An 18225-nucleotide genomic window follows, 5' to 3' on the forward strand; every position below is an offset into this window, starting at 1 on the left:
ATTCTAGAATGCTTCATACAGTATAAGGGCATACAGGTGCTGTCTGTACTTTATATTGGGAAAACCTGGTAGGTTCCTTTTAAACACATTAGAGAAGGTGAAGAACAGATACCCTAAGATGTAACTGCATGTCTGGAGAGATGCATATACATATGAGTATTCCAGACACAAACCTTTATCATCCATCCAACTCCCCGGACAATGGTGGTCTGACTGCAGACCCCAACAATCACCAGAATGGAGGATCCCTGTCCTCCATGTGTTCTGCTGCTCAAAGTCTACAGCAAGCCCTGTGTTCTCAGCGCTGGGAGCCTTCCCCGAGCAAGCATTTATCACCTATGGAGTGCATAGGTGATGAACACTTCTGTCTGTAATAACCCTCATAGGTGAGCTGAACATATTGTTCCTCGATATTCCCTTCTAGTCTATAGTTCTCTTCACAGACCAGATTGATTGCAGTTATTCCCCTTTTATGGTGACAAATGTATTTTTATCAATGCAAATTTAACATTGCCAACAATATAATCCATCACAATTAACTACAATTTCATGGTCATAGAAAGTCAGTAAGTCTTAAAGAGTACATAATCAAGGTGTTCCCCTGATTATATAAGAGTGTGTAGATTCACATTTGTGATTTCTCTATCATTTAGTAATCCTAATGTCCACAAAATAGCAAAGGTTGGGCCTGTATTCTACTAAGCTATAACCGAATGGTGGCATCACATAAGTGGTTACCAAGCTTAGCAGAGTACGCAGCAAAGCTCGGATAGAGCAATGAGAAAGCGCTCAGTCTTCTGCTGCGAGAGCGGCCATGGAGGGATGTCTGTTCCCACTATGTATATTGTGATTACAAAACATGGAAGTTCAAGCTCGAAATTTGCAAGATAGAAGAAGCCTTTCTTACACATGAGAGTTACTTATGTTCAATTTTATTACTAGGTAGGTACATGTTAAGCTGCCAAAGGCTTTATATATCTGTCAGCCAAACACTATACCCAATTTAAATCGATAGAAGAGAACATGCCTACACCTTCTACGGTGCCAACGCAACCCTGATATCTGCCATAGGAGGACCTGTATATGGTCCGAAAAGTTCATTTACTGCCACAGAGAAAGCAGACTGAACCTTACCTTCAGCACATCCCAATATGCCACATTGTTATTGGTGTCTTTGGTCAGTATGTGCCTCTTGTCATTCAGTATGTTACACTGAATAATACTTGCACCACCTAGAAAGACAAGAAAATTCATATTTATATATGGTTAGCCATAATAGATCACCAGTGCTCTATACTTAAAGGGGTTGTCCAGTCATATAAAACCAATGACCTATTCTCAGGATAGCTCATCAGTATCAGGTAAGTGGGGATCAAACACCCCCACCGGTCAGCTATTATTTACTATGTAGAGGTGGGATGTAAACCCTGAACTGAGCTGTACACCACTGATCTATTCACTGTGTAACCATCGATGTGAAGTGATATTTTGATTAGGATCTGACGTGCAATACTCCGCAGGATCCACTACTCATTGATCAGATCTGCAGTGTTCAGCTTTGATGAATGGTTATAGTAGGTCAATGATTGATCCAATAACAACTGATCAGTTGGGGTGCTAGGGGTCAGTCCCAACCGACGTCTGGGGCAAGACCATCAAGGCCCTGTGTGAATTGAGCACTATTGTGCACGCACGACCAATGCTCCACGCACTTCTATAGGAGTGCTTGTCGTGCATATGAATGAAATGGAGGTCACGTAAGCGAGCTACCACTACACTCACACAGGGGAACTTGAAGACCCTCTTTCTTGTAAGTCGCAGAGAGCCCAGCTACTTATAGGTCAACCTGCTATGTCCATAGCCAAGCTAAACATTACATTATTCCACATAATGGAGATGAAGGCAGCTGTGCATCCATCATTACATCATGGATGTCACAGCCATCACTCATCCCTCACATGTATCATGCCCTCTGCGGTGAGACTGACAAATCCAACAAGAGCAAGAGCAGGAAGGAAGAGAAGTGCGTCTCCTCTCTGCTCATACTGGCTTGTCAAATCACACCAATGTGGGGTGATGCAAGCGAACTGTGGGGATCAGAGAGTGCTCCAGGACTAATCCGGGTACACAAGCACCAGGATTAGGGTAAGTTCACACAGTGCGTTTTTGCGCAGTTTTCGGGTGCGCTTTTGCTCAGAAAACTGCATGACTTTGCTTCCCCAGCAAAGTCTATGGGTTTTCATTTTTGCTGTCTGCACACAGCGTTTTTTTTCAGCTGCGTTTTTGTGGTGCCACAAAAACGCAGCATGTCAATTATTCCCGCGTTTTTCACTGCGCTTTTCATCCATTGAGTGCAATGGGATGTTTGAAAGACGCAATGAGAAACGCAAATAGGTGCGTTTTGGTGCGTTTCTAAGACCAAAAACGCAGCTATAAACGCAGGAGGTAGGTAGTAAAGTGACATGTACAGGAAGAGGATTCCTTCTGTCAGTAAACACAGAAGCATGAATCCTCCCGGTACCGTCACCGCCGCTTCCACCTCCAGTCCTGTGCATGTATGCTGCCGTGCGGCGCCATGTCTGGGCGGGAGGTGGAAGCGGCTGCAAAATCAAAAGTGAACAGTTAAAAAAAAAAAAAAAAAAAAAAGGGCTATACTCACCTGTCTGCAGACTCCCGGTGCCATGCCCGCTCCCATCTCCTCCCGGTCCCGCCGCTCCGGGTGTGTGCAGTCTCCCCGGGTGCGTATGCCTGCAGGATGCAGGACCTGGCGATGGATCACCTGATGCAGTCACCTGACGCGTCAGCTGATCGTAAGTCTCGGGCTGACGCTAGCGGCCGGCCGGTTTAACCTATCAGCGGATGCTGTCAGGAGAATTCATCCCTGATTACCGGCAGCTCCTGCAGCGATCGGACGGGATCAGACTCCACTGCAGGAGCTGCCGGTAATCAGCACATAAGTGAGTATTTTTATTTTTTTTTTTGCACCGATGCATCTGCTGATTGTATAAACGGCTGTTATACAATCAGCTGATGTGTGATGTGATTCAGGCACTTGATCCTGACACATCATCTGTTAGCTTTGCCTTCCAGCAAACCGATCAGATGATATTGGATCCGGATTGGACGGCGCGGGACCCTTGACCCAGGATTACTGCGGAGAGGGGTGCTTTATTTCAATAAAGATGGAGTCACTAATTGTGTTGTGTTTTATTTCTAATAAAGATAATTTTGTTTACTTACTGTAAATTCTTTTTCTTATAGTTCCGTATTGGGAGACCCAGACATTGGGTGTATAGCTTCTGCCTCCGGAGGACACACAAAGTACTACACTAAAAAGTGTAGCTCCTCCCTCTGAGCTTATACACCCCCTGGAGAAACCAGATCTAGCCAGTTTAGTGCAAAAGCTGAAGGAGAATAGCCACCCACAAGTAAAAACAGAGCAAGAACCGGAACAACCGGAGCCTCTGTCTACGACAACAGCCGGTGATAACACGCGGAACAAGAAACTGCCAACAGGCAACAGGGAGGGAGCTGGGTCTCCCAATACGGAACTATAAGAAAAAGAATTTACGGTAAGTAAACAAAATTCTCTTTTTCTTTATCGTTCCTATGGGAGACCCAGACATTGGGACGTCTCAAAGCAGTCCATGGGTGGGAATAAACAGAAAAAACTGAGAAGTAGGCAGAGCCTTACTTCACAAATGGGCAACAGCCGCCTGAAGGATGCGTCTGCCCAAGCTCGCATCTGCCGAAGCATGAGCATGCACTTGGTAGTGCTTTGAAAAGGTATGCAGGCTAGTCCAAGTGGCAGCCTGACAGACTTGCTGAGCCGTAGCCTGGTGCCTGAAAGCCCAAGAGGCACCGACAGCTCTGGTCGAGTGTGCCTTGATCCCCGGCGGGGGAGGCACCTGAGAACACTGGTAGGCATCTGAAATGGACGACCTAATCCAACGGGCTAAGGTCGGCTTAGAAGCAGAGAGGCCCTTACGCCAACTTGTGATTAGCACAAAAAGAGAGGTGCACCGCCTAAGAGCAGCGGTGCGAGACACATAGATCCGGAGCGCCCGCACCAGATCCAGAGTATGCAACGCTTTTTCAAAGCGATGAACAGGAGCCGGACAAAAAGGAAGGCAGGGTAATGTCCTGGTTAAGGTGGAAAAGAGAAACCACCTTAAGGAGAAAGTCCGGGGTCGGACGGAGAACCACCTTGTCTTGATGGAAAACCAAAAAAGGTGACTCCGAAGAGAGCGCAGCCAAATCAGAGACTCTCCTGAGGGAAGTTATGGCTACTAGAAAGACCACTTTCTGTGACAGACGAAACAAGGGAACCTCCCTAAGAGGCTCAAAGGGGGGTTTCTGCAAGGCCGTGAGGACCAAATTGAGGTCCCAGGGATCCAAGGGGCGCCGGTAAGGCGGAATGATGTGAGACGCACCTTGCATGAAGGTGCGGACCTGAGCCAGCCGGGCGATACGCCGCTGGAACAGCACTGACAGAGCAGAGACTTGTCCCTTGAGAGAATTGAGGGACAGTCCTAGCTGCAGACCGGACTGTAAAAAGGACAGAAGGGTCGTCAAGGAAAAAGGCCAAGGAGAATGGCCGGAAGAACGACACCAGGACAGGAAAATCTTCCAAGTCCTGTGATAGATCTTGGCCGAGGAAGACTTCCGAGCCCGAGTCATAGTGGAAATGACTTCAGGAGGAATACCAGAAGCCGTCAAGATCCAGGACTCAAGAGCCACGCCGTCAATCTGAGAGCCGCAGAATTCTGGCGGAAAAACGGACCTTGTGAGAGAAGGTCTGGACGGTCCGGGAGATGCCACGGCACCTCTACGGACAGATGGAGCAGGTCTGGGTACCAAGCTCGCCTGGGCCAGTCCGGTGCAATGAGGATGACTCGACGGCCCTCCATTCTGATCTTGCGCAGGACTCTGGGCAAGAGAGCTAGAGGGGGAAACACGTAGGACAGGCGAAACTGGGACCAGTCTTGAACCAGAGCGTCCGCTGCGAAGGCCTGAGGATCGTGGGAGCGAGCCACGTAAACGGGAACCTTGTTGTTGTGACGGGATGCCATTAGGTCCACGTCCGGAGTGCCCCACTTGCGGCAGATTGACTGAAACACTGCCGGATGCAGGGACCACTCGCCGCTGTCCACGGTTTGACGGCTGAGATAACCTGCCTCCCAGTTTTCCACGCCTGGGATGTGGACTGCGGATATGGTGGACTTGGAGTCCTCCGTCCATTGAAGGATACGTTGTACCTCCAACATTGTCAGGCGGCTGCGTGTCCCGCCTTGGTGATTGATGTAGGCAACCGCTGTCGCGTTGTCTGACTGGACTCGGATGTGCTTGCCCGCCAATAGGTGGTCAAAAGCTTGGAGAGCCAGGAGCACGGCTCTGGTTTCCAGCACATTGATCAAGAGGGCTGACTCGGACGGAGTCCAAGTGCCCTGTGCTCGGTGGTGGAGACATACCGCTCCCCAGCCGGATAGACTAGCATCCGTGGTGAGGACCACCCATGACGGAGACAGGAAGGAGTGTCCCTGAGACAGAGAGAGGGGCCGAAGCCACCACTGAAGAGAGCTCCTGGTCTGTGGCGACAGGGCCACTAACCTGTGCAAGGAGGAAGGCCGCTTGTCCCAATAGCGGAGAATGTCCAGCTGCAGAGGACGCAGATGGAACTGGGCAAAGGGAACAGCCTCCATTGACGCCACCATCTGACCCAGCACCTGCATCAGGTGCCTGATGGAATGACGGCGGGGCCTCAGCAGAGAGCGCACCGCCAGTTGGAGGGATTGCTGTTTGATCAAGGGCAACTTCACAAGTGCCGGAAGAGTGTCGAACTGCATCCCTAGGTACGTGAGACTCTGGGTCGGAGTCAGAGTGGATTTGGGCAGATTGACCAGCCACCCGAATTGGGCTAGTGTGGTGAGAGTGAGCGAGACACTCCGCTGACAGTCTGCGCTGGATGAAGCCTTGACTAGAAGGTCGTCCAGGTAAGGGATCACTGCCAACCCCTGGAGGTGCAGAACTGCAATCACTGCTGCCATGACTTTGGTGAATACCCGAGGGGCCGTGGCTAACCCGAAGGGGAGAGCCACGAATTCGAAATGTTCCTCTCCGATTGCAAAACGTAGCCAACGCTGGTGAGAAACTGCAATTGGCACATGCAGATAGGCATCTCTGATGTCGATGGATGCCAGGAAATCCCCTTGAGTCATTGAGGCAATGACTGACCGCAAGGATTCCATGCGAAAATGCCGCACCTGAACATGCTTGTTGAGAAGCTTGAGATCCAGGATGGGCCGGAAGGAACCGTCCTTTTTGGGGACTAGGAAGAGATTTGAGTAGAAACCTCTGAACCGTTCCCGGGCGGGAACCGGAACAATTACTCCGTTGGCCTGCAAGGATGCCACAGCCTGTGAGAAGGCGGCGGCCTTGGAACAGGGGGGAGTTGACAGAAAAAATCTGTTTGGCGGGCTGGAAGAGAATTCTATCCTGTAGCCGTGGGAGATGACATCCCGCACCCACTGATCGGAGACGTGTTGAAACCACGCGTCGCTAAAGTGGGAGAGCCTGCCACCGACTAAGGACGTTGCTGGCGCGGACAGATAGTCAAGAGGAGGCTGCCTTGGTGGCAGCAGCTCCTGCGGTCTTCTGTGGACGCGCCTTTGTACGCCAGTTGGATTTTTGGTCCTTGGCTGAGTTAGAGAACGAGGCCGAGGGCTTAGAGGACGACCAGTTGGAGGAACGAAAGGAACGAAACCTCGACTGGTTCCTACCCTGGACAGGTTTCCTGGTTTTGGTTTGTGGCATGGAAGTACTCTTCCCGCCAGTAGCTTCCTTAATAATTTCATCCAGCTGTTCTCCGAACAGCCGGGACCCAGCAAAAGGGAGCCCCGCAAGGTACTTCTTGGAAGAAGCATCTGCCTTCCACTCTCAAAGCCACAAGATGTGGAGAACGAGGCCCCTGCCGCCTCATATACAGATTTGGCCAGAAGGTCAACCTGGCGGTCAGTGGAATCCTTAAGAGAGGTGCCATCAGCCACTGATACCACGGTCCAGGCTGAGATTCTAGACACCGGGGGGGTCTACCTTTGGTGAATGAGCCCACTCCTTGACCACCTCCGGTGGAAAGGGAAAACGGTCATCAGAACCACGCTTTGGGAAGCGCTTGTCAGGACAGGCCCTAGGCTTGGTCACAGCGGCCTGAAAACTGGAGTGATTAAAGAACACACTCTTTGTCCTCTTAGGCAAGGTAAACTGGTGCTTGTCTGCCAGAGAGGGTTGCTCCTCTGATACTGGCGGATTGAGGTCCAGTACAGAATTAATGGACGCAATCAAGTCACTAACATTGAGTCACTTTCGGACAGATCCATGGGGCACATGGAGGTAGCCTCCGAGACCCCTGTAAAGGCATCCTCCTCGTCCTGCGAGTCAGCTCCTGAATCAGAGCCGCGGGACGAGGAAGGGGAGGGAGCCCTGCGTCTCTTCTTTGGAGGACGGGGTCTGGGACCAGATGATGAATCCTCTGAGCTCCGCTGAGAGAGCCCTAGCAGCAGAGGCACCCTGTGAAAGGGGCTGATGCATGTTCAGCAAAGTCCGGGACAGCTGTCCCATGGAGTCAGCAAAAGACTGGGAGATAGACCTAGAAAAGGATTCTACCCAAGCCGGGGGTTCAGCCACAGGAGCAGGAGCAGCCTGAGAGACCACTGTGGGTGCGATTCCAGGCTGAGGCACTGTCAGGTTAGAGCAGGCATCACAATGTGGATAGGTGCTCGGTTCAGGCAGTATGAGCTTACATGCAGTACATACTGAATACAGCTTTTGAGCCTTGCTCCTCGAGTGTGACATGCTGCTGGAGTGGGGGTTCTGCTAGAGTGACCCCCAGAGAGTATATACAGAGGCCCACAACCAGAGGTTGTGGCTTATCAGACCGCTGGAGCGGTGTTGTGTGCCCTCCAGATCCCAAAGCCCGGACCCCCAAGCACCTCAGCAGGGATGCTGCTGATGATCGCAGAGCAAACGCTGATAAAATGGCGCCGGAGAGAGGAGAGGGGGCGGGACCAACTCTGAGAGCGGGAACTGGAGGGCCAAATAGACTTACAGGGGAGGAGACATGTACTCAGTGAGGAGTGTCTCTCCCCTGTGCAAAACAGCCGCTGGACGGAGCCGCACTGTCCCTCTGCATGAATGACATGCGAGGGCAGTGAAATCGAAAGTAGGCCTCCGGCGAAGCCGGGGCCTAAATTTGAGCAGTGCGGCCGGAGCGCAGGCACCATCGGCGCGGTTCTCAGGCGACAGCCAGAGAACCGACCGGAAATGTCAGAAAATTCACTCAGCACACTCTCCCACCATAATAAAGTACAGGGACCCCCAGAATATTAACGTCTCAGGTACTTAGCTTGCTGAGACGCAGGGTTCCAAGATCCTGGGGATGAGTGCTCCGTCCAGCAGGATCCTGAAGGGCTGCGGATGGAGACCGGTCTCCTGCAAAGCATGGAGAACCGTGCTGGCTCCCACTTCAAGCCAGAGCCCGAGGGATGGTGAAGGAGCGCGGCATGTAAGGCTCCAGCCTGGGAATCAACCTTAACAGCACCGCCGACACAGTGAGGTGAGAAGGGACATGCCGGGGGTCCAGACTTGGACCCGCTTTTCTTCAAACTCTTTCCAAAAAAATGAAAAAATCAGATGAGAATGCATGTGTGGATGTATGCCTCCTGAACACAAAGCGATAAACTGGCTAGATCTGGTTTCTCCAGGGGGTGTATAAGCTCAGAGGGAGGAGCTACACTTTTGATTGTAGTACTTTGTGTGTCCTCCGGAGGCAGAAGCTATACACCCAATGTCTGGGTCTCCCATAGGAACGATAAAGAAAAAAATATTTTTCTGTGTGTTGGTTTTTTTTTATCTTTACTAGAAATTCATGGTGGCCATGTCTAATATTAGCGTGACACCATGAATTTCAGGCTTAGGGCCAGCTGATAATATACAGCTAGCCCTAACCCCATTATTACCCAGTGAGCCACCCGGCATCAGGGCAGCTGGAAGAGTTGGATACAGCGCCAGAAGATGGCGCTTCTATGAAAGCGCCATTTTCTGGGGTGGCTGCGGACTGCAATTCGCAGCGGGGGTGCCCAGAAAGCATGGCCACCCTGCACTGTGGATTCCAATCCCCAGCTGCCTAGTTGTACCCGGCTGGACACAAAAATTAGGCGAAGCTCACGTCATTTGTTTTTTTAATTATTTCATGAAATTCATGAAATAATTAAAAAAAAAAAAAAAAGGGCTTCTCTAAATTTTTGGTTCCCAGCCAGGTACAAATAGGCAGCTGTGGGTTGGGGGCAGCCCGTACCTGCCTGCTGTACCCGGCTAGCATATAAAAATATGGCGAAGCCCACGTCATTTTTTTTGTTTCGGGGGCAAAGAAATCCTGCATACAGTCCTGGAAGGAGGATGCTGAGCCTTGTAGTTCGACAGCTGCTGTCTGCTCTCCTGCATACACTAGTGGAGAATGAAGAACATATTGAAGAAGGAAATGACATCAGACCTTTTTTTTTTGTTCACTGATAAAAAACGCATAAAGACGCAGTGAGCAAAAACGCAGCAAAACGCAGCAAAAACGCACCAAATCGTGCGCGTTTTTGCCGCGTTTTTTTGCCGCGGGTGCGTTTTTTGCAGCAAAAAACGCACAAAAACGCAGCGTCAAAAAAACGCAGTGTGTGAACCTAGCCTTACACTTCTGTTTTATACACAATGCACTTTGGTGTAATAACGGCATGATTAATATGTTCCTAGTCTGATAAAATGCTCCTTATAGAGGTAAGCTCCTTAATATGATCATGCAGTCCCTGTATTGTCAGCAGCACGTGCTGTTTACATGGGGACATGTAATGCTGAAAAAGATCACAATAGATTCAACCTACTGACAAACAGATGTTTGATCATGCACTGGTGGTTGCTGCCAAGTTTACATCGGGCCATGTACTGAGTCCGCATTAATGTAGTAATTTACAAATTCCCTTTAAAAGGGAATCAGTCATGTAGAAAAACAAAATTTTTTTTATATATATATATATATATATATATATATATATATATATATATATATATATATATATATATATATATATATATATATATATATATATATATATATATATATATATATATATATATATATATATATATATATATATATATATATATATATACACATATATACACTAGAAGGTGGCCCGATTCTACGCATCAGGTATTCTAGAATTTACGTATTGTGTAGTTCATGTATGATTTTTGTTTATATATATATATATATATATATATATATATATATATATATATAGATGCTGTTGTGTGTAGTTACCAAGTGTTTGTGTAGGGCGCTGTACATGTTCTGGGTATTGTCTGGGTGTGGCGGGGGGTGAGAGCGGTGTTGTTTGTGTGTTGTGTTGTTTGTGGAGCGCTGTGTGTCTGTAGCATTGTGTGTGTGTTGCGCGGTTTGTGTGTGTTTTGGGGGAGGTATGTTTTGTGCAGTGTGTGTGTTGCGCGGTATGTGCGTATATTTATGTATGCCGCGGTGTTTGTGTGTTGGGTGTTGTGTGTGTGCAGCGTTGTCTGTGTGTGTGGGTGTCTGTGTAGGGCGGTGTTTGTGTTTCCCAGTGTGTGTGTGTTGTGCAGTGCGCGCGTGTGCGTGTGTGTGTGTGTGTGTGTGTGTTGGGGGGAGGTGTGCACATCCCATCGTGCTCCATCCCCCATGCTGCGCACCCCCCATCGTGCTCCATCCCCCTAAGCTGCGCACCCCCCATCGTGCTCCATCCCCATAAGCTGTGCACCCCCCATCGTGCTCCATCCCCCATGCTGCGCACCCCCCATCGTGCTCCATCCCCCTAAGCTGCGCACCCTCCATCGTGCTCCATCCCCCTAAGCTGCGCACCCCCCATCGTGCTCCATCCCCCATGCTGCGCACCCCCCATCGTGCTATATCTCCCATGCTGCGCACCCCCCATCGTGCTCCATCCCCCTAAGCTGCGCACCCCCCATCGTGCTCCATCCCCCTAAGCTGCGCACCCCCCATCGTGCTCCATCCCCCTAAGCTGCGCACCCCCCATCGTGCTCCATCCCCCATGCTGCGCACCCCCCATCGTGCTATATCTCCCATGCTGCGCACCCCCCATCGTGCTCCATCCCCCTAAGCTGCGCACCCCCCATCGTGCTCCATCCCCCTAAGCTGCGCACCCCCCATCGTGCTCCATCCCCCTAAGCTGCGCACCCCCCATCGTGCTCCATCCCCCATGCTGCGCACCCCCCATCGTGCTCCATCCCCCATGCTGCGCACTCCCCATCGTGCTCCATCCGCCATGCTGCGCACTCCCCATCGTGCTCCATCCGCCATGCTGCGCACTCCCAAACGTGCTCCATCCGCCATGCTGCGCACTCCCAAACGTGCTCCATCCGCCATGCTGCGCACTCCCAAACGTGCTCCATCCGCCATGCTGCGCACTCCCAAACGTGCTCCATCCGCCATGCTGCACACTCCCAAACGTGCTCCATCCCCCATGCTGCGCACTCCCAAACGTGCTCCATCAGCCTCTGTGCCCGCAGAACCAGCCTCTGTGCCCGCAGCATCAGCCTCTCTGCCCGCAGCATCAGCCTCTCTGCCCGCAGCATCAGCCTTTTCTGTCCCCAGCATCAGCCTCTCTCCTCCCAGCCTACCCCAGCCTCAGCCTCCCCCAACATCAGCCTCTCTTCTCTCAGCCTCCACCCTCCCAGCCTTCCCCAGGATCAGCCTCTCTCCTCCCAGCCTCCTCCAGCACGCCGTGCTCCTCTGCCGACACTCACAGATCCGATCGTATACACTCACACACAGACACACCCACCCGATCGCATACACTCACACCCACCCGATTGCATACACTCACACCCACCCGATCGCATACACTGACGCACACACACATTGACGATATTACACATACGCGCTCATACTCACAACATCCGGAGATACCACATGCTTCTGGCCATGTGATCCTCCGGCAGGTCCTGAAAGCTCACAGCATAGTATCGCGGCCGAGAAGCAAGCGATATCCCAGGATGTTGTGAGTGTGTGGATGTGATGTGTGTGTGAGGTGTGTGTGAGAGTGAGTGTGATCTGATGTGTGTGTGTGTACTCACCTGGGGCTCCGTGTCAGTTGGGGGAATGCGTGCGGGGGGCGGGGCCAAAGCGAGCGTGCATTGCGTGAGGGGGGCGGGGCTTGCAGAGAGCCGGGGCGAGAGGCCAATCCGTGTGTGGGGGGCGGGGCCATGGCGAACCCAGCGGCCAATCAGCTTTGTGTCACCGTAAGGACACAATTTTGGAGCATGACAGACAGACAGACAGAATAAGGCAATATATATATATATATATATATATATATATATATATATATATATATATATATATATATATATTCTTATATAGATAGATATCTATCAGCAGATGAGGGGTTAATAGTTAATAAGATTAATAGTATCCTTAACTTGCGTAACCACCACATTGAAAGCGCAGCTGCAGGGACAAAAATAATTATCTTTATTCCTCCGGCAGTCTCTGGCTTTCAGTCATGGAGGTGCGGCTGGGGTAGTTTCAGTCACTGCTCAGTACGTAGTGATTGGCGTCTGTAACCATTCCCCGACACTGACTGACAGCCGCCTCTGTACAGAAGCCCTGTTGAGCGGCTGTCAGTCAGTGCCAGGGGTGCGGTTACAGCCGACGGTCACTATACACTGAGTGGTGATTGAGCCTGTGCCGGCCGCACCCCTATGACTAGTTCATTTCTCTTAGTAGCCAGGCTTTGAATACAGTGTCCACACAGCTTTGGAACGCTATTAACCTGTAGATTAACCCTAAATCATGCTAAATACAGTCATTGTTACCTTTAATCACTTGGTCCGGCTGTGAGCAGAATGGACTCATTGGCGTATTACAGTCGTTCTCATAATCTCCTGAGGATCGGAAATTCATTATACCCTTTATAGGCTAAAAGAAAGGAAAATGTCAGGATTGACTTGTCTGGGATGGCGGCGTCGGGATATCAAGCTATAAACTGTCCCTTACCCACTTATTTACTGATGATTTGGTAGTTGAAACCCAAAGTGCAACAGGCGGATCCACCGATCTATCAAGCTCCATCTGGAAAGACAGTCAATAGAGAAGTGGCATTACCCAAACCGGAGCTACCAATCCTGCACTGCGACCTCCAACAAAGATTGTAATTCTATTGTCATTGACTGTTCCTGCCATCCTTCAGTGCCTACCTTGCAGTCTTCGTTAATAAAGGCACTTTCTAAATAGAGAAAGCATTTGCTAAATATACTCTAAAAATTAAATCTAAAAATAGACAATCCCTATAAAGCTAATCTCCCAATTTATAAAAAGGTCCAAAATATGTGACAATTAAATTCTCAATAGTTTCTCTTATACAGAGCTCCAAATCTGCACGATTAAAAGACAACACACAGCTGCCTGCAGCCGCCACTAGAGGGAGCTGGCTGCAAACATAACTGTGCAGGAAGCGCCCTCTAGAAGACACTGCAGGCAGCTGCATTGTATCTTTTAACCCCTTCACGACCAAGGACGGATCTTTCCGTCATGGCGTAATCGTGGCACCGGAGCCTCCGGTGACTGCAATCGGTTAACATAAACCGCAGATTCGGGGAGGAGGGGGACCTGTACCTGACCTCAGGAGGGGTAGTGCCTCCTCCCCGGACCTACGGAGGCTGTGATTACTTGAGCGGCGTTCGTCAGCCAATCACAGCCACTGTAATGTTCCAGCCATTTAAAATGACAAACATTGAAATCCAGCCCTGACCAGTGCAGCTATAGCACTGGCCATTGGCTGGAGCTGGATGACCTCACTGGATCACCCTCCCCCAGTTCCAGCAGCTCTGATTGGAGAGATCGGCCTTATGACCGATCTCTCCAATCACCATGGACCTGTTGCCGGTGACCACCCCCGCCACAGTCACTTGTCGTCCCCTGCAGCACGCCAGCACAGTGAGTGTATACAGTGCAATGGCAGGGCGACAAGCTCCGGTCCCATGCTGTTACGTGACCCGAGCATGGGACCCGGAAGTTGCCGCGCTGCCATTGCACTGTATGAAACCGGCGAAAAGCCTCCCGATCCGCCGCCGCCCTCCGCGATCTGCCACCTGTCTCCCCAATCTGCTGCCCGCACCCCCACCCCTCGTGATCTGCTGCCCGCACCCTCACACCTCCCAATCCGCCGCTGCCCTCCGCGATCTGCCACCTGTCTCCCCAATCTGCTGCCCGCACCGCCACCCCTCGTGATCTCCTGCCCGCACCCCCACCCCCACACCTCCCGATCCGCCGCTGCCCTCCGCGATCTGCCACCTGTCTCCCCGATCTGCTGCCCGCACCCCCACCCCTCGTGATCTGCTACCCGCACCCCCACCCCTCCTGATCCGCCGCTGCCCTCCTCCGTCTGCCACAGTGTCACCGCTCTCCCCGATCTGCTGCCCTGCCCCTCTCCCTCGTGATCAGCTGCGCGCCCCCTCCCCTCCGTCATGCGCTGCGCGCCCCCTCTCCTCCGTTATGCGCTGCGCGCCCCCTCTCCTCCGTTATGCGCTGCACGCCCCCCCACCTCTCGCCCCCGTGATCGGCTACCCGCCCCCTCCCCTGTCACCCCCGTGATCTGTGCTCCCTCACCTCTCACCCCCGTGATCTGTGCTCTGCTCACCTGTCTCCCCCGTGATCTGCGCTGATCTCCCTCTCCCACCCTCCCCGATCTGCTGCCTCCTTCATCTCCTGTGATCCTGCTGCCTAGATCCATCCTGTAAGGCAACTATCCCCAATCTCACCTGCCATTCCCCATCCCCCCTTCACCCCATCCTCTGCCGCTCCTGCATCCACTGCACCCTCTCCCATCCACCCCCACCCTATCCCAGCCGCCTTCGTCTCACAATCACAGATGCTCCCTTTATATGCCGCTGCCCCCCCCCCATCTGCCGCTGTTCTGATCCATCCTGTAAGTATTGTTCGTGGCTCTTTTCTAACTATCCCCAATCGCATCTCCCTCTCCCCCCCTCCTCCCCCACCTACTTGCCGCCAAGTGCTGATCAGCTACGTGATTGGCTTATCAGGTACGTAATTGTTGCTCTAGTTTTTGCTTTTTTTTGTGCACCCCAAATAAAAAAAAAAAAACAAACAAAAAACCCCCGAACAATTAGGTACCTGATCAGCAATCGTCCTGCAGTCGTACTCGACTTTGGACAGGACTTCTTTTTTCCATCCCACCTAGTCCCCCCCCCCCCTTTTTTTTGCAGAACATTCGTGCGTGCGCCCTGTTTTTTTTTCTATGCCATGGGTGGGTCTAGTTTCCAAAATGGGGTCACATGTGGGGGAGCTCCACTGTTTCGGCACCTCAGGGGGTCTCCAAACACAACATGGAATACGCTAATTATCCCAGACAATTTTGCGTTTGAAAAGTCAAATGACGCTCCTTGCATTCTGAGCCCTGCTGTGCGCCCAAACATTTGATTTCCACCACATATGAGGTGTCTGTGTACTCATACATTTTTATGGTGCAATTTTTCCTGATACCCTTGTGAAAAAAAAGCTACCTGGTTGAAGTAACAATTTTGTGGTAAAAAAATATTTTCACAGCTCAACTCTTAACTTTTGTGAAGCCCCCAGAGGATCAAAGTGCTCAATAAACATCTAGATAAATTCCATGAGGGGTCTAGTTTCCAAAATGGGGTCACATGTGGGGGGAGCTCCACTGTTTCGGCACCTCAGGGGCTCTCCAAACGCAACATGGTGCGGCTAACGATTCCAGCTAATTTTCTGTTCAAAAAGTCAAATGACGCTCCTTCCCTTCCGAGTCCTGCCATGCGCCCAAAGAGTGGTTTTTCGCCACATATGAGCTATCTGCGTGCTCAGAAGAAATTGCCCAACAAATTTTGGGGGTTCATTTAATCCTGCTACCCTTGTGAAATGCAATATTTGAGGCTAAATTAACATTTTTGTTGCAAAAAGTAAAATGTTCATTTTTTCCTTCCACATTGCTTTAGTTACTGTGAAGCACCAGAAGGGTTAATAACCTTCTTGAATGTGGTTTTGAGTAGCCTGAGGGGTGCCGTTATTGGAATGGTGTCACTTTTGGGTGTTTTGTGTCATGTAGACCTTTCAAAATCGCTTCAAATGTGATGTGATCCCTAATAAAAAGAGAATTTTGTTTACTTACCGTAAATTCTTTTTCTTATAGTTCCGACATGGGAGACCCAAACCATGGGTGTATAGCTACTGCCTCCGGAGGACACACAAAGTACTACACTAAAAGTGTAGCTCCTCCCTCCGAGCATATACACTCCCCGGATGACAAATCCAACCAGTTTAGTGCCAAAGCTGAAGGAGGACATCAACCCATAAGTAGAGATAGAGTAAAACCCGGAATAACCGGAACTTCTGTCTACAACAACAGCCGGTGAAAACACACGGAACAAGAAAGCTGCCAACAGGCAACAGGGAGGGTGCTGGGTCTCCCATGTCGGAACTATAAGAAAAAGAATTTACGGTAAGTAAACAAAATTCTCTTTTTCTTTATCGTTCCTATGGGAGACCCAAACCATGGGACATCTCAAAGCAGTCCATGGGTGGGAAATAAACAGAAACTGAGAAGTAGGCGAAACCTAACTTCACAAATGGGCGACAGCCGTCCGAAGGATGCGTCTGCCCAAGCTCGCATCTGCCGAAGCATGAGCATGCACTTGGTAGTGCTTCGAAAGAGTGTGCAGACTAGACCAAGTGGCAGCCTGACAGACCTGCTGAGCCGTAGCCCAAGAGGCACCGACAGCTCTGGTCGAGTGCGCCTTAATCCCCGGCAGGGGAGGCATCTGAGAACATTGGTAGGCATCGGATATGGCCGACCTATCCAATGAGCTAGGGTCGGTTTAGAAGCCGAGAGACCCTTGCGCTGACGTGTGGTCAGCACACAAAGAGAGGTGCACTGCCTAAGAAACAGCGGTGCGTGACACATAGATCCGGAGCGTCCGCACCAAATCTAAAGCATGCAACGCTTTCTCAAAGCGATGCACAGGGGCCGAACAAAGGGAAGACAATGAAATGTCCTGGTTAAGGTGGAAAGGAGACACCACCTTAGGGAGAAGGCCCGGAGTTGGACGGAGAACCACCTTGTCTTGGTGAAAAAAACCAAAAAGGGTGACTCCGAAGAGAGCACAGTCAAATAAGAGACTCTCCTGAAAGAAATTATGGCCACCAGAAAGACCACTTTCTGTGAAAGACTAAACAACGAAACCTCCCTAAGAGGCTCAAAGGGGGGTTTCTGTAAGGCCATGAGGACCAGAGTAAGGTCTCAGGGATCCAGAGACCGCCGGTAAGGCGGAATGATGTGAGATGCGCCCTGCATGAAGGTGCGCATCTGGGCCAGTCGGGCGATATGCCGCTGGAACAACGCTGACAGAGCCGAGACCTGTCCCTTGAGGGAATGAGGGACAGACCTAGCTGCAGGCCGGACTGTAGAAAGGACAGGATGGTCGGCAAGGAAAAAACGGCCAAGGAGCATGGCCGGAAGAACGACACCAGGACAGGAAAATTCTCCAAGTCCTGAGGTAAATTCTGGCCGAGGAAGACTTCCGAGCCTGAGTCATAGTGAAGATGACCTCGGAAGGAATGCCTGAAGCCGTAAAGATTCAGGGCTCAAGAGCCACGCCGTCAATCTGAGAGCCGCAGAATTGTTGTGGAAAACTGACCCTCTGAGAGAACGTCTGGCCGGTCCGGGAGATGCCACAGCACCTCTACGAACAGACGGAGCAGGTTTGGGAACCAAGCTCGCCTGGGCCTGGGGCGATTAGTACGACCCGACGGCCCTCCATTTTGATCTTGCGCAGGACTCTGGGCAAGAGAGCTAGAGGGGGAAACACGTAGGCCAGACGGAACTGGGACCAATCTGGAACCAGCGCGTCCGCTGCCAAGGCCTGAGGATCGTGGGAGCGAGCCACGTAAACCGGGACCTTGTTGTTGTGCCGGGATGCCATTAGATCCACTTCCGGAGTGCCCCGCCTGCTAAATTGACCGGAACACTGCCGGATGCAGGGCTCACCCGCCACTATCCATGGTTTGACGGCTGAGATAATCTGCCTCCCAGTTTTCTGCGCCTGGGATGTGGACTGCGGATATGGTGGACTCGGAGTCCTCCGTCCACTGAAGGATAT

General features: G+C 51.2%; 1 protein-coding gene across 1 annotated transcript in view; it reads right to left on the reverse strand.

The window, feature by feature from the left end:
• WDR48 (WD repeat domain 48) overlaps positions 1-18225 on the reverse strand; it is a 103274-nt gene that overhangs the window by 25973 nt on the left and 59076 nt on the right. Inside the window, exons 9-11 of the mRNA XM_075316734.1 lie at positions 13091-13165; positions 12910-13012; positions 1135-1232 (exon numbers count right to left, since the gene is read on the reverse strand). Of these exons, the coding sequence (XP_075172849.1) occupies positions 1135-1232; positions 12910-13012; positions 13091-13165 (276 nt within the window). The remainder of the gene's footprint in view (positions 1-1134; positions 1233-12909; positions 13013-13090; positions 13166-18225) is intronic.

Source organism: Anomaloglossus baeobatrachus, chromosome 6 (assembly GCF_048569485.1).
Source record: "Anomaloglossus baeobatrachus isolate aAnoBae1 chromosome 6, aAnoBae1.hap1, whole genome shotgun sequence".
Classification (NCBI taxonomy): domain Eukaryota; kingdom Metazoa; phylum Chordata; class Amphibia; order Anura; family Aromobatidae; genus Anomaloglossus; species Anomaloglossus baeobatrachus.